The sequence below is a fragment of the Ambystoma mexicanum genome, chromosome 10 (assembly GCF_040938575.1).
Source record: "Ambystoma mexicanum isolate Mex_15411 chromosome 10, UKY_AmexF1_1, whole genome shotgun sequence".
NCBI lineage: Eukaryota > Metazoa > Chordata > Amphibia > Caudata > Ambystomatidae > Ambystoma > Ambystoma mexicanum.
The window spans coordinates 1270229121-1270242842 of NC_090932.1; the positions used below are offsets into that span (position 1 = coordinate 1270229121).

At 45.1% G+C, this 13722-nt stretch overlaps 1 protein-coding gene across 2 annotated transcripts in view; it reads left to right on the forward strand.

The window, feature by feature from the left end:
• RASAL1 (RAS protein activator like 1) overlaps positions 1-13722 on the forward strand; it is a 1443380-nt gene that overhangs the window by 970592 nt on the left and 459066 nt on the right. For both annotated transcript variants that reach the window (XM_069619245.1, XM_069619246.1), the window contains one exon: positions 2384-2496. In XM_069619245.1, coding sequence (XP_069475346.1) covers positions 2384-2496 — 113 coding nt within the window. The remainder of the gene's footprint in view (positions 1-2383; positions 2497-13722) is intronic.

Below are 13722 nucleotides of genomic sequence, written 5' to 3' on the forward strand. Positions count from 1 at the left end.
TGCCATTCTAATCCTTGACTTAGAAGTCAACCTCCTGACGATGTAGGACTTTGCTTTCTGGAGCAAGGAAGAAATGTATCTCTAATGTTCACTGTTTCACATTTCGATCACGTGGGTACTCAAGACACTCAGTACATGGTCAAACGAATTTCATTTTGAAATAAACAGATCTTATAATTCAACAAATATACCTCAGAAAGTCTTGACAGTTCATGAAATCCATTTGGGATTTGGGATGGTAATCTGCATATCTAGTAGGATTCACAACTGTGTGGCTTAAAATTAAAACAGAGTCAAAATATAGCGAAATGCCCGCTCATCCCTACTCTATGGGCCATATCTACTGTGAGATACCATCCCTGCACCAATGCCCACCCTGCCCACTAAGACACATCTCTGCCCACGGTCCAGCACTGTTCTGAAGCTTAATCTGCTCTGAAACCTACCCCTGCTCTATGGCTCATCCCTGATGCTTGCCTACATTGCATTGGACGTTATGGAGTATGAGCCTAGGGTATCATATATTTAAAACTGGAACACAGCAAGAAACCATGTCATGTGACCTCAGATACAATTATCATAGTCAGACAATCCTCCAGGTTTATGTATTTATGGTTGAGTTTGCATAGGAACTGGTGATTGTATGCGATTTATAACGTTTCTTCCCGAGAAAAACTGCAAACAACGTTCCAAAAAAGAAATCCCACTCTGGTGTTTTTTTGGGATGTTAAATGGAGTTCCTGACAGGTTATGTTACTTTGCATTTCTATAGTGCCTTATGTACCGTTGGTATGGTCTCAAGGCACTGGTAGGATGAGCGCCCTTGGAAACCGAAGTTCAGGTCAGTAGAGAGAATTTAGAGAGTCAAAAGGTGCGTGTGAGCACCGGATACGTGTGCAGCTGGTGTGGCAATCGTGTGATAGCTGCTTCTTAGCTGTAGGTGTGGAGGCTGAGAGATCAGGAGTATGTGTTCGTTCTGGCAGGTTATTGTCCAGACCGGTTTGGCTGCGTTAGGCCTGAGGAGAAACGCCTAGGCTGGAGGGTGTGTAACCAGCAGTGTTTAGTTGATGGGGATTATGAGGCAAATGATGGTATGAGAACAGCTATACCGAATGGTGTCATATTATCGTTGTGTTCTATTTGAGTGGTGGTTTAAAGGAGAGAGTAAGCGTGGAGATGTAGATATGGTGGTTTACCTTAGCTGCTTGAGACCGAGCCCACTCCAATAGTTCCATGTACTCCATATGTTCCATGGTCTCCATCCGTTGCATGTACTCCGACTGTCCATTCATTACAACCGTGTCATGCACTCAAAGCCGTTCGTTTCAATGCGCTTTCAAACCATTCCATGTAAATCACGTTCTTCATGGTAATAAGTGTAAAATAATAGGTAAAAGGGGGTCTAAAAAAATAATATTCATCCTCTCACGTCACATATTTATGTTTCCTCTTCACAAATCTCATTGCTCTGTGTCTCTTGCCATGGTTTACGTTTTTGGCTCTTGTTATCTCTTGTATTTCTGCCCCTCGCTTCCTACTATCTCTATCTGGATTGCTCTCTGCCTATCTTTTCTCTTCCCAATTCTCTCTCTCTCACACACACACACAGAAGCACAAACACTTCCTGTGCCACTATCAATATTCTTCTCCGTCTCTTTTTATCTCTTTCTCTATATATTGGCCTATGTCTCTCTATTGATCTCTCTCCATATATAGATATGCCTCTATCTCGCTCTTTCTACCTCTATCTCTCGCTATGACTCTATGGGCCTCATTACGAGGAAGGAGGTAGCTATGCCGTTTTTTGCGGCATGGCTATCCCCATTTTGGGTACCGGGTCCGGGTTGCCTGAATGGGGAAATACCGGGCCATTCCGACGTTGGAGGGCCAGGTATTTCTCCATTCAGGGAACCCATTCCCATTTGAGCCACCATAGGGCTCAATGGGAATGGGGAGCATGCTAACAACGGGCCTGTTAATGACGGGCCTGTTAGCATGCTGGACCGCTCGCGGGACCCGAGCGGACCTCGTAATGAGGCGGTAGGGGGTTAACGGGACCGGCAGCTCTACCGGCCCCTTTAACCCCCTACCGCCTTCCTCGTAATGAGGCCCTATATCTCTCTTTCTATCAATCAATGGCTTTTTCTCTCTATCTCCACAATTCTCTATTTCCCTCTAGCCCTGTACCTATGTTTCTCTATCTCTTTATCTCCCATTCTCTGTCATTCCCTTCCCTTGTTTCTCACACTTTTCTCATCTCTCCTCGCTCTTCCGCTCCCTCTCTGTGTTTCACTCCTTTCCTGCCTCCCTCTTCCCTGTACCGTTCCCACACAACATTTTTCTCATAATGTTTTTTTTTCCCCCTGCTCTCCCTCCCGTTTAGGTTGTCGCCATGCCATACCTCCATGATGTCCTAAAACCGATTGTCAATCGAATCTTTGATGAGAAGAAGTACATTGAGCTGGATCCATGCAAAATTGACCAGACCCGCAGCAGGTGAGGTCAAGGGGCCGCTTTTGAAGGTGAAAGTTCAACAGTCAACCCCTGTACCGGTCATTGCCTACACCCGTGACATCAGGTATTCAGTCTGTGAACGTTTGAGCCAGAGGTCAGTGTTGTGACCTCTGAGATCCTAGTGTCAGCTCTTGAACCCCAGAGGTCGAGGGTCGCACCTGAGCCTCTCATGTCATAGAGTCAGTGTGAGATCTGGTGAGGCAATAATGTCGCTGCATGAATCAGTGAGGGAGCTGGTAAGGTCAGAGTGGAGGGGGAGCTCCATATGTTCCTGCACAATTCATTCATTTAGGCTTTGAATAGACAACATTAAACATGTTGACTTTAAATGAACTGATTTCTAAGGCCTTTACTATTTATGTTAACTTGTTTCAAATATTTCACAGAGGTTTGTTTTTTAATGTGGCCGGGCCACCTTGTTACCCTCCCCACTCCCACCCATTTCCTCACCTTTTCTTCCTGCACTATTTTCCCACCTTTTCGCTGGACTACCCCCAGCCATAGATTGGCATTAAAAACACACCTTTCTGATTCTCTTGCATAACTCTTTTTGTGCCGATCGGGTGTGTGTGCAGGTGAAGTGGGGTGAGAGGATTGTGTTTGTAGCGCAAAACTATGCCATGATTCCAGTTTACACTTTCTAGAGGAAATCTCCTAGATTTCAGGAAATGTTACTAGCTCTGGCTAATGGAATCGGCCATGAAAGTCAGATCTACTAAACAGTTTCACTTTGAGACAGCGCTGTGTGTTTTTTAAACAGGAGGTAGTGGTTTTATACCTCGATGTGCCTCCCAGCCATTGGGTGCATTATTGAACTTACCAACATCCACACACAAGATGCCCCCTGTATACCCACTGTTGTGCAGGCGTAATTGGCCTGTAAGCAGAATGTGAAACTGCCATCGGACTTAACTTTTAGAAAGTGCCAAGCCGATTTTGTTTAAGTGTAAACCTGATTTTGGTTGCCAAATCTGCAACAAAAGTGGTAGAAATACACATCCTGGAGGCAACATTCATAGCTACCTCATGGAGATGCCCTCAAATGGAATTTTGGATAATATAGAACTCAAGCTATCCTAATGTTCCCTTTGGCTTTTTTTGGCAAATACCTTTCAGAGTGTACAAGCTGTTGGGCCGCATTACGAGTTGGGTAGTATTACTGCCGGGATACCGCCAGGGCTAATAGCGTAACTGCCAAACCCTCCGGCGCTTTTAGTGCCGGATCACGGGTTTGGCGGTAACGGTAATTCCCTATTGGGAATTTTCAGCGCAGCACTAATTGCGCCTGAAAATGGGAATTTTCCCAGTGCATTTACCCCCAGCTAAGAGCTGGGGGAAAATTCAGCCAAACCCCTGATTTGGCAGACCCTTTAATGTGGCGATTATAGCGTTACCGCTGCATTTAAGGGTTACTGCCAAATTCGTGATGAGACTGAAAGTCTGGTGGCAGAGGATAGTAAAAAAGATAAGCAATGTGAAGTAACCAAGGGGGTTCTTCTCTCATGTACAGCACAGGACACCAGGTAAGTTCATGCATAATATTTATTGTCCAGTTGTATACTTCGCTGAAGTGTAATACAGGATAAAACACTGGCTCATCTACACTCCGGCTGAGCTCCCTCCAAATATGAGGTCAGACTTTAGCCGGGCAAAGGAGACCTACTATCAACGTCTCCTCCATTCACACTTTCATCCTGTGTTTCCTGTACCCAATCACATGGGATATTTTACTCACAAGCAAGTTGACTGTTAAAATGTGTAAATGGATGTTTTACACCTTATGTCACCTGTAAATATGTTACACTGAATTTCCAACAGAACTATGTGTTTGTTTACCACAACGGTCATTTTGTACTGTTATGTATATACAAAAACTTAAAATACTTTGCAAAAAAAGAAAAAGCATCAGCTAAGACTAATAAAAGCTGATACTTTCAGACAAGTTTGAGATATGTGTTTTTCAGCAGCAAGCATGTTGTTTTCAATAATGGTTGCCCCAGTTGCATGGGCACCCAAAAGGGTTTAAACACTAGTGTGCACTTGATGGATTGTGTGCACTCCTTTGATTCATAGACACCAAGATACCACATGACACATCACATTCAACTGACACCATCACATTCCACTAATATCCCCCACAGTGGCAAGTAATGTACACCAGAACATTACTACACTTCCCCCACGCCTCCGTTGATTCAACACCATGGAACAAACCCCATAGACACATTACTACACCTCTCCTCCCGTTCACCTATTACAGCAACCAAAACTGGCCCCATAAGTGGCAAACAAACATACCAGTCCCGACCGCACCTGCCAGCAAAAACACAACAATTGAGAGAGGTGAAACTACCTGCCACCACAACTAATGAGAACAGATGAAAAAACCAATGGAAAACCTCTCCCCAGACAACCAGATCTATTCTGGCAAAAAACAGCCATGTGAGCAGTACACCTACCAAAGGAAAAACAATGATGTAATGCAACAATTTTGAAAACTGGGGAACCTGCACAGCACACACAGCTAACTAACAACCACTACAAAGTAGATGACCAATGTCGTCCACCGGGCACAGGAGATAGCAGAATGCCTAACAGTGAAGTACTCCTAGACGCACTGCTCAACGGTACTGAACAACCACACTCACCACCACTGTAACCAACCATGGTAAACCACCTGTAGGCAAACTTCCTACTGTAATAACAGTCCAAGCTCACCACACCACACTCTCCAACTGTAACCAACAGTCTATACTCCAACACCAAACACTACCTCATTGACTGTGACCAACTGTCTATAGTCCGCACATGACACGACTGTAATCAACAGTTAACTCTAACTATCAAATCTCCTCCGCGACCGTAACCCACAGTCAACTCTCACCAACTCTAAACTCCAAACCACCGTCTGTAATCACAGTCAACACCTGACTGTGACCAACAGTGAAAGCTCAAATTCACCTCACGACTGTAACCAACAGTCTGAAGTGTAAATTCCATGACTGTAAACAGTCTTATCTCTAAACACAATACACAACACACTCTGCGACTGTAAGCAATTGTCAAAACTCTAGCTGTGCCCAACAGCTGTAACAAAACTCTCACTGTACCCAACAGCTGTAACCAATGGTCAACTCTGTCTGTAACCAACAGCCTTAACACCATACACCACCCACTGACTGTAACCAACAGTCAACACCTTCACCAAACACTACCTCGATGACTGTAACCAACAGTCAAGACACAGGCTGTAACCAACAGCTAGCACACCTACTGTACAAACAGCGTAACACACACACACACACACACACACACACACACACACACACTGTCTCACCGACTGTAACCAACAACCACACACTCCCAACTCCTCCATCCACACAGGAAAAACAAAGACAAAGTAAATAAACAAATATCACAGATGCAGGAAAAATCTTGCAATATCCTGAACCACCCACACCCGCATGTCCAAAATGCAGACCTGTAAGGAAACAACGTTAACATGAACAGTAAAACACACAGATTATTGTCCTGCTTGATGAAGTGAATTCCCCACACCATCATGTCTAAATTGCACCACTGAAAGTAAAACCCTGTCACTAACCCAGGTAGGTACACTGCCGGCATGAAAACACAGAGTGTCCCACAAGATAAACACCCCACACCCACAAGTCCAGATTCCCCCTAAAAAGGAAATACATGCTAAGGCATGGAAACTGTGTGAAAAACAAAACATCACTAAAGCAAAACATAATGAAACCTAATGGGTAACAGGGGTCCACAACATATGCACTCACCCCAACACTACCAACCCTAAACAACTTCAACCCATGTCCACCCCACTAACAATGCTAATCCAGAGACCAAAACACCAATTCACAACAAGAAACTCAACGGCCTCACCCAGCCACTTGCTACTTAGTCTACAGACAAGTTGAGGGCCTTCAGCTGGACATAAAACCCCCACAGATCAGGATCCAGCTCCCTCAAATTCTCCACAAAGCTGCTACAACTTCCACAGAACTCCTCACCAGAAACTTTACCCGCAGTACAGATAGGATATCTCCCCATGTCCAGGAACCCACAGGAGACACACCGCCTCTTCAGTTCACTCTCTGGGCCACCCGCTCGGCAAAAACTTTCACTGACATCAGGCTGCTCCCTTTATACTGCCTTCCTCTTGTCAATACCTTAATTAGTGAAAACATGCCATGTGGTCCCTTGTGCAGCACAATTGTCCATTTACTGTGGACCAAACGCTCCATTTCACCTCCTCGCGGAACTCCTGCGTCATGGTCCATGGCAAAACTGCGTTGCTTGGATACACTGAAATCCAATGGAAACAAAAGGGAACCTTACGTTGCTAACGCGATGCGTTCTAGCATTATGCCGCGTTCCACGCAAAGCACCAACGCTGCTTTTCCCTGTTCTAGTGACATCACCACTTTGCACACAGCAGCAGTTGGGGGCACATCTCTGACCTGACCAACATCACCGCCAGCATTCACCATCTCGTGGCCAAACGATATCCCTTCCACTCTTGCCGCCCCACGCACTGCTGCACAATGCTCGGAACACCCGGCTCTGCTTGGCCGAGACCCCACCTCACATGCAGGGGGCCCGGGATCCCCACACTCCTCCTCACCGGCACCGCCTGGATGGCAGGTACCTCATGCTCTGCCTGGCCACAAGAGCTGAGGCGCTCACCCATGCCACCCGGCCAAAGGAGGATTTCTTGAAACTCTCTTTCTGGCTGGAGTGCAACCAACGCAGTTTCATTTGTGCACTCTGCGGCTCACACCAGCTTTATGATGAGCCACTGCACAGCCTGCACTGCCAGCACTCTACTCTGCACCGCCCATCCTGCAGAACAAACAAAGGCCTTACTGCATCCTCAGCGCACCGGATGACACTGCCAGAATTCCGATACAGGCCGCACGCCTCTGCACCGACCATCTCATATACCATGGATGGGAACTTTTTGGGGGCAGTGTCTTCCAACCGCTGCTCCCCCGCAGCACCTCATGGTCCTGGCAGAAAATCCTTGTTGTCAGTGAAGTATCCAAGGGGGTTCTTCTCTCATGTACAGCGTAGGACACCAGGTAAGTTCATAGGTAATATTTATTTTCCAGTTGTATCATGTGTAATACAGGAAGAAACATTGGCCCGTCCAGCCTCCAGCTGAGGTCTCTTAACTGTCCACCTCGCATCATCATTCAAAGACACCAACATTCCACATGACACATCACATTCCACTGACACCATCACATCTCACTGAGATCCCCCACACTGGCAAGTTATGTACACCAGAACATTTCTACACAATGGCCTGGCTTATTTGACCTGGTGGCTCTTGGGCTTATGCAATTACACAGCCAAAGGCCTTTTGATGTAGACTTCCTGTGCGCTTGGGTTTAGTGGCCCCACGCTGCAAGGGCCTTTTTATGTATCCAATGTTTAGGTGTAAGTTTCACGCAAAACAAATAATTTGTGCTTAAACTCGAAGCCCCCTTTGTCCTCCCTATGAACGGTTTGACACTGTCGCCAAGGGTGGGGATGGAAAAAGACTTCAAAGCAGAGCGAAGTCAGGACAAAGGGAGTTCATGCTAGGGTGGGAATGACTGGAGTGCATTTGATGTGAGCAGACAGTGGACGAGGGAGGTGTTAGACTGACAGTGGACGACGGAGGGGCTAGACTGGCTCGAGAGAGAAGTGACCAGAAAGAGAAGGGTTCCACCAGTTTGGTATTTCTCATGCCACCACATTTCCTGCACCATCCCCCCACTTCCTGCAGACAAGGCACTATGTGTGTGACATTATCAGGCAAAAGACCCTGCACAAAGAAGCCATGATTTCAGCTCTTGCAGAAGCTTAGAAGGGAACCAATCAGCTAACTATCACCAAGGAACCACACTGACTCCTAATTCCTGCCTCAAACGGCTTGTGAACTATATTCACCTGGATATTGATTGACTGTCCCAAGCTTCTTCATGCTATGAGCTGTTGTCGCTTGTGAATTGCACAGTGAGTTGGATTCAGTTGCCTAATTTACCAACCGAATACCGAATCATCACCCCAGAAAGAGCCTTAAAGCCGGCCTTAATGCTTTTTAGCCGCAGGAACAAGACTAAAATGGAATTGCAGGCGTTCTTTCCCCTTAGCCCACCTTTGAGGGCCCTAGTGACTTGTAAGACCCCACTGTCTGCATTTTTTCAAAGACATATTCTTCATTCAGACATTGTTGCTGAACTTCTTTCTTAAAGAACCAGAGTGCCCTTTCACTGCAAAGGTCTACATTCTCTGTGTTCTATGGTACAGGGGTGGGATGTTCATTTTGTATTAGTTGCATGCATTTTTTATTTAATTATAGGTTACTATTTTTATAGAGCCTTGATTTTTATAGAGGCATTCTTTTATTTTGGATCATTATAATGTTCGTTTTTGGGTTGCTACTGTGCCAGCTCACACCACTTCTGAGACTATAGCCTGCTCTTGGCCTGCACTTCCCTAAGCGGTGAAGTTGGTATGGCTTTCGTGTTGTGTCCTGTTTTACCTTTATGATCCCAAGTTCACTGTTGGTTTGGTAATAGTGTGGGGTTGAGTAGCCGCTCTAGTCCCTCTTCATCCCTGTACTACTGCAGAGCAGTAGTCATTTCGTCACACATTTATTCGGTTATTTACTTTGAAATTACACCCTGGCTTTGCCTGCCGGTCCTCGGTCTGCCTTTTCTGCAGAACTATTGTCTGTAATCTAATCTAGTGGTTCCATCTTTAACCCATAGTAATTGCTGTACAAGAAAGATGGAACATGCATGTGTATTGGATTATTATTAATCTACGATCATGTTTACAGATTGCTATTAGTAGTTAGAATTTTGCGATTTGCTTGGAATTTAGTGGCCATGAACTAGCCATGTTTCTGAAGTTGGGATCTACATGCTTCCGATTATCACTTGACAAACATTAATTGGTTTAAATATTTACAATGGCACAGATGTGGGTGTAGCTAAAGAATCGATTCAATTTCTTAGACTTCATGTTATTGTCTGCTATCCTTCTTAACATCGAAACAAGCGTAGGAGATGTCTGTGATGTTAGATGGGTTAATTTGTGGAGATTTCTGTGATGTTAGCTTGTTTCATATTTTTTGTTCTAATGTGAATTGGATTTTTTATCGTCTTTAAAATATAATGTATCCATTTGGATAGAAAATTCAAATGAAAAATAATCTAAAATTGTAGTAATAGACCAAACTCATTAATTGACTATTCCTGCGAATTACCCATTATTAAAGTTATTAACATCTTATATTTATAAGTGAATGAGGCGACCACGTTTATTTTTTTGTTTCTCTGCATATTGAACTTACAATTGGTTAACTTCTTTTAGGCCCTCCCTTATTTTTTAGATTGCTCCCTTTTCCCGTCATGCAATTATGCACCACAAACGTACTTTATGAGCAAATTCTTGAAGTACATTTTCTTACTGTAGCACTTACTCCCAGTCCATGGCAATACATTACCCTTGCTACAGGATCATACAACCACTGCGACCCTGAAAATGCCAAACCTGTTTTTTTGTGTGGATTTCACCACAATTATATGTGGGGGGAGGGTGAGGGTAATATATAATGTTGGGGGAGCATAGGGGTGATGCGGGGGATCTACCCCAGCACATAATTGGGTGAACAGAAAAAAGAAATTCAACATTTTCTGATTCGTATTTAAAAGTCGCAGTGATCACATGGATCCGGAAAAACTATTGCTAGCTGACAATGTATTCCAATTCAAATGTGGCAGCATTAATGATGATACACTGTTTGTAGGAGAGATAATAACATCAGTGTTAGACGGTCAGTGTGTGCACTGGTTACTTCACAAGGCCCCTGTACTCTCACACCAGAAACAATACAACCCGCTAGGGACAGGGCTGTTGCAAGATGTGGTGAGGCCCGGGGCAAAACATTTGGTGAGGCCCCCTTTTGATGTGACGCACTGGGCCAGCGGCAGCACCTTTGCAAACAGAGGACTCAAATCTCCCCTTGAGGGTGTGTGGAGGAACCCAAATATGGTTTATTACAACTGCAAATCAACTACAGCAAAGTTAGATTTATTTACTGAAGAAAGGTTTATGCCAGACTAACTTTTGTATCATAGGCATAAACCTATTTAGGATGGCATGACGCCATGTGGTGCATGACGCCAGCATGAAGGAGCAACCTTCCCCTGGGTGCGCATTAAAACATATAGATAGATGACGTACCGTGGAGGCTGGTGAATTTCTGAACTGAAGAGGCTTAAATGTTTGTGCCAATTATGCAGGATCGACAGAGCACAGTGAGGGTGCCCAAACCAAACAAGGGTTATTTGATGGGGTTTCTCACTCCAAAAGAAAATGTTTGAAACACTGAGTTACAATTCTGCATTTTACAGCTCTTTCTTTGTAAAATTGGGAAGAAATCCATAGTTTGCCATTGGTTTTGTATGGAAGCACATGGAAAAACCCAATAGTTGCAAGTTGCCAACCGTGCACAGGAACATTTTCCAATACAATTCATGCCGCTGTTGAACACAACATATGCTAGTATAAAGATATATTCATGCTGGTTGTTCACATGTAGTCCATGCAGGCTGCACCAATATATGCCATTATTACCATGGACGCACTTCTAGCCAGTAAACATGCCATGCCACAGAAAGTATGTCTGTGCTGACTGTGCACCATAAGTGTCATTACTGGCTCGATTGGCCTAAATTATATGTGGGTCAATTTAGCCAAGCAGTATGTTTGCTTTAACCTTGATGCATGGTCCTGTGCAACATAGGTAAAGCAAAACAAGCATTGGCAATGCTAACGGTTTGGGCTTCATGTAGGCATGGTAAAGGCACTGCTGTATTGGTATTAAATGGCTGTTGATGATAGCAGGTGCAAACTGTTTTGAGTACCTGAGCATCTGATAGCAGTGCCTGGCAAATGCCTAATACTTATGCACACGCTAAAACTGTTGGCTTTGCCAATGTTTGTTTTTAACAGGACTTCAGTGAAAGACACATAGGGTGCAACACCATTGAGCGGATCGGGCTCTAGCCCCGTCCCGAAATGTTGTGTTTTGTTGATTCGACCTGGCTGCATGGGCAGAGCCAGCCCCTCGATAGGGAGGGCTGAAGCCCTCCCACTTTGAGGCAGAAGGACTCTTTCGATGTGTCGCCAGCCCGCAGCTCTCGTTATCGAGCGGCAGCAGCATCAAACATGCAGAGTACAAATGCCTATCCATGCAATATCAAGAGACTAACTTTGACTTTCTGGTCTCAGTTTTTAGATGGCACACTTCTCCAGAGATTAGCATATCATTATGAAATTAAAGAGCCTCTGAATTGGGGTGAATAGTTCAACTATTGGCCAAAGAGGTGAACTAGCTATTTAGCTTCCTGGCTGGGCTCAGGGTATTGGGAGGCAAGTGGGAGCAGGGCTGGTTGAAGATGTCTCAGGGCTGGTGGTGGCCCATTCAGTTGCATTGTTTTTGGGGCACCCCAGGCCTTACAGATTGGAAAAATAGGCCAAGGCACCTGTGGAGTGCTTAAATCAAAATTAAGTCAAAATAATACAGTGAAGTGGTTAAAAGCTGCAGATTATAAGTAGGTATCTGTCTCATAAGACTGCCAACATGGGTGCAGCTGCTTGGGGGCCCATTTCAACTGCAAAAGCTGAAAGACCCAGACGTCATCCCTCAGTGGGGAGACCGACAGCGCAATGGGTTTATTGGCCCCACATTGGCCCCACTCACTATCTGCTTTCAAAACTGTCATCCAGCCCTTGCCGGGCCGACCAAAATAGCCGTGGCCAGACGGAACAAGACACAGACATTAAACGGGGACTGGGCTTCACTGTTAACAAGGGCCCTGAAATTACTAACATAAAATGTTTCACTGTTAGCACCTGCATTCATAAACACCTTTTTAGGTAATTGAACTTGTGATGTGGGGTTAGCACTTGCATCCCAGAGTAGTGATTGGAAGGGAAGTGGTGTCATTCTCGCAGCAGTCGTTATGTGTGACGTTTCAGAAATGAGGGCGAGAGTTAGCTGCTTGTAACATTGAAGCTTCATCAGAATAGTCTCATTTTAATGTAGAAAGATGTTAGATGTGCCCACACAAGTAAGTTTACCCCCACTCTGACGTTAGCACCCCCCCAACATTAGCGCCCCTCCCAACATTTGAAGTGTTAGTCCCACTCTGTCGCCCCCCGAAAATTTAGCCTAGGTGCACCTCTGCTGCCATGACCCACCCCTTAATTAAGTGGGCCAAAGGTCTACTAAATTTAGGGGTGGGGGCTGGCTCACACACTCACATACAACACTTTCCCCCATGCATTCATCCACCAGTCACACAACTCCTTGCATGCACGCATACATAAAACCAAACATAGCATTGACACCAACATAAACATCAACATACAACCACACATTCATGTACATATACATACTCATTTAAATACACATATTTATTTTCACACTCATATACATACACACACATACATAATCACATTTAAATAAAAACAAAAAACAAACACTTACCATACCTCCATGCACCCTTGAAAAGACCCTGCGCAGCCACGGGGTCCGGATGGCCCTCACTGCTACACGTAGACATGCTGCCTGACAGGAGAGAACTCCTCTCCTATCAGTCAGCGTATTTACACTGAGCAACATGAACATACTGACTGACAGGAGAGGAGTCCTCTCTTGTCATTCAGCATGTCCACGTTGTCAGCTGAATAACAGGAAGCAGCAGATCTCACTTCTGAGCTCTGCTGCCTCCCATTATTTTGCTGTTTGTTGCGGAGCCAAACGGCTTCGCAACAAACAGCAAAATCATTAAAGTGGCAGAGAGGAGACAGCACAATCCTCTGTGTGAATAACGGACAAGGGTGGATTGTGCTGCCTGCTACTTAGGAGAAGGGGCCGCGAGACCCCCTGCAAGCGCGAGGCCCGGGCCAGTTTGCCCCTCCTGTCCCCCCCCCCCCCTCATGACGGCCCTGGATAGGGAAGAAGGCCGTAGGTGCGCTTGCAAAGATAACAAGTGTTTATTGTCCACAAAACAGTAAAAACACCAGCGAAGAACTCTGCTGTGCGAGAACGCTCTGAGCTCTAGGAGCAGGTGCAGTATTTTACAACTACAAACATCACTCATGATATATTCTACAATACAA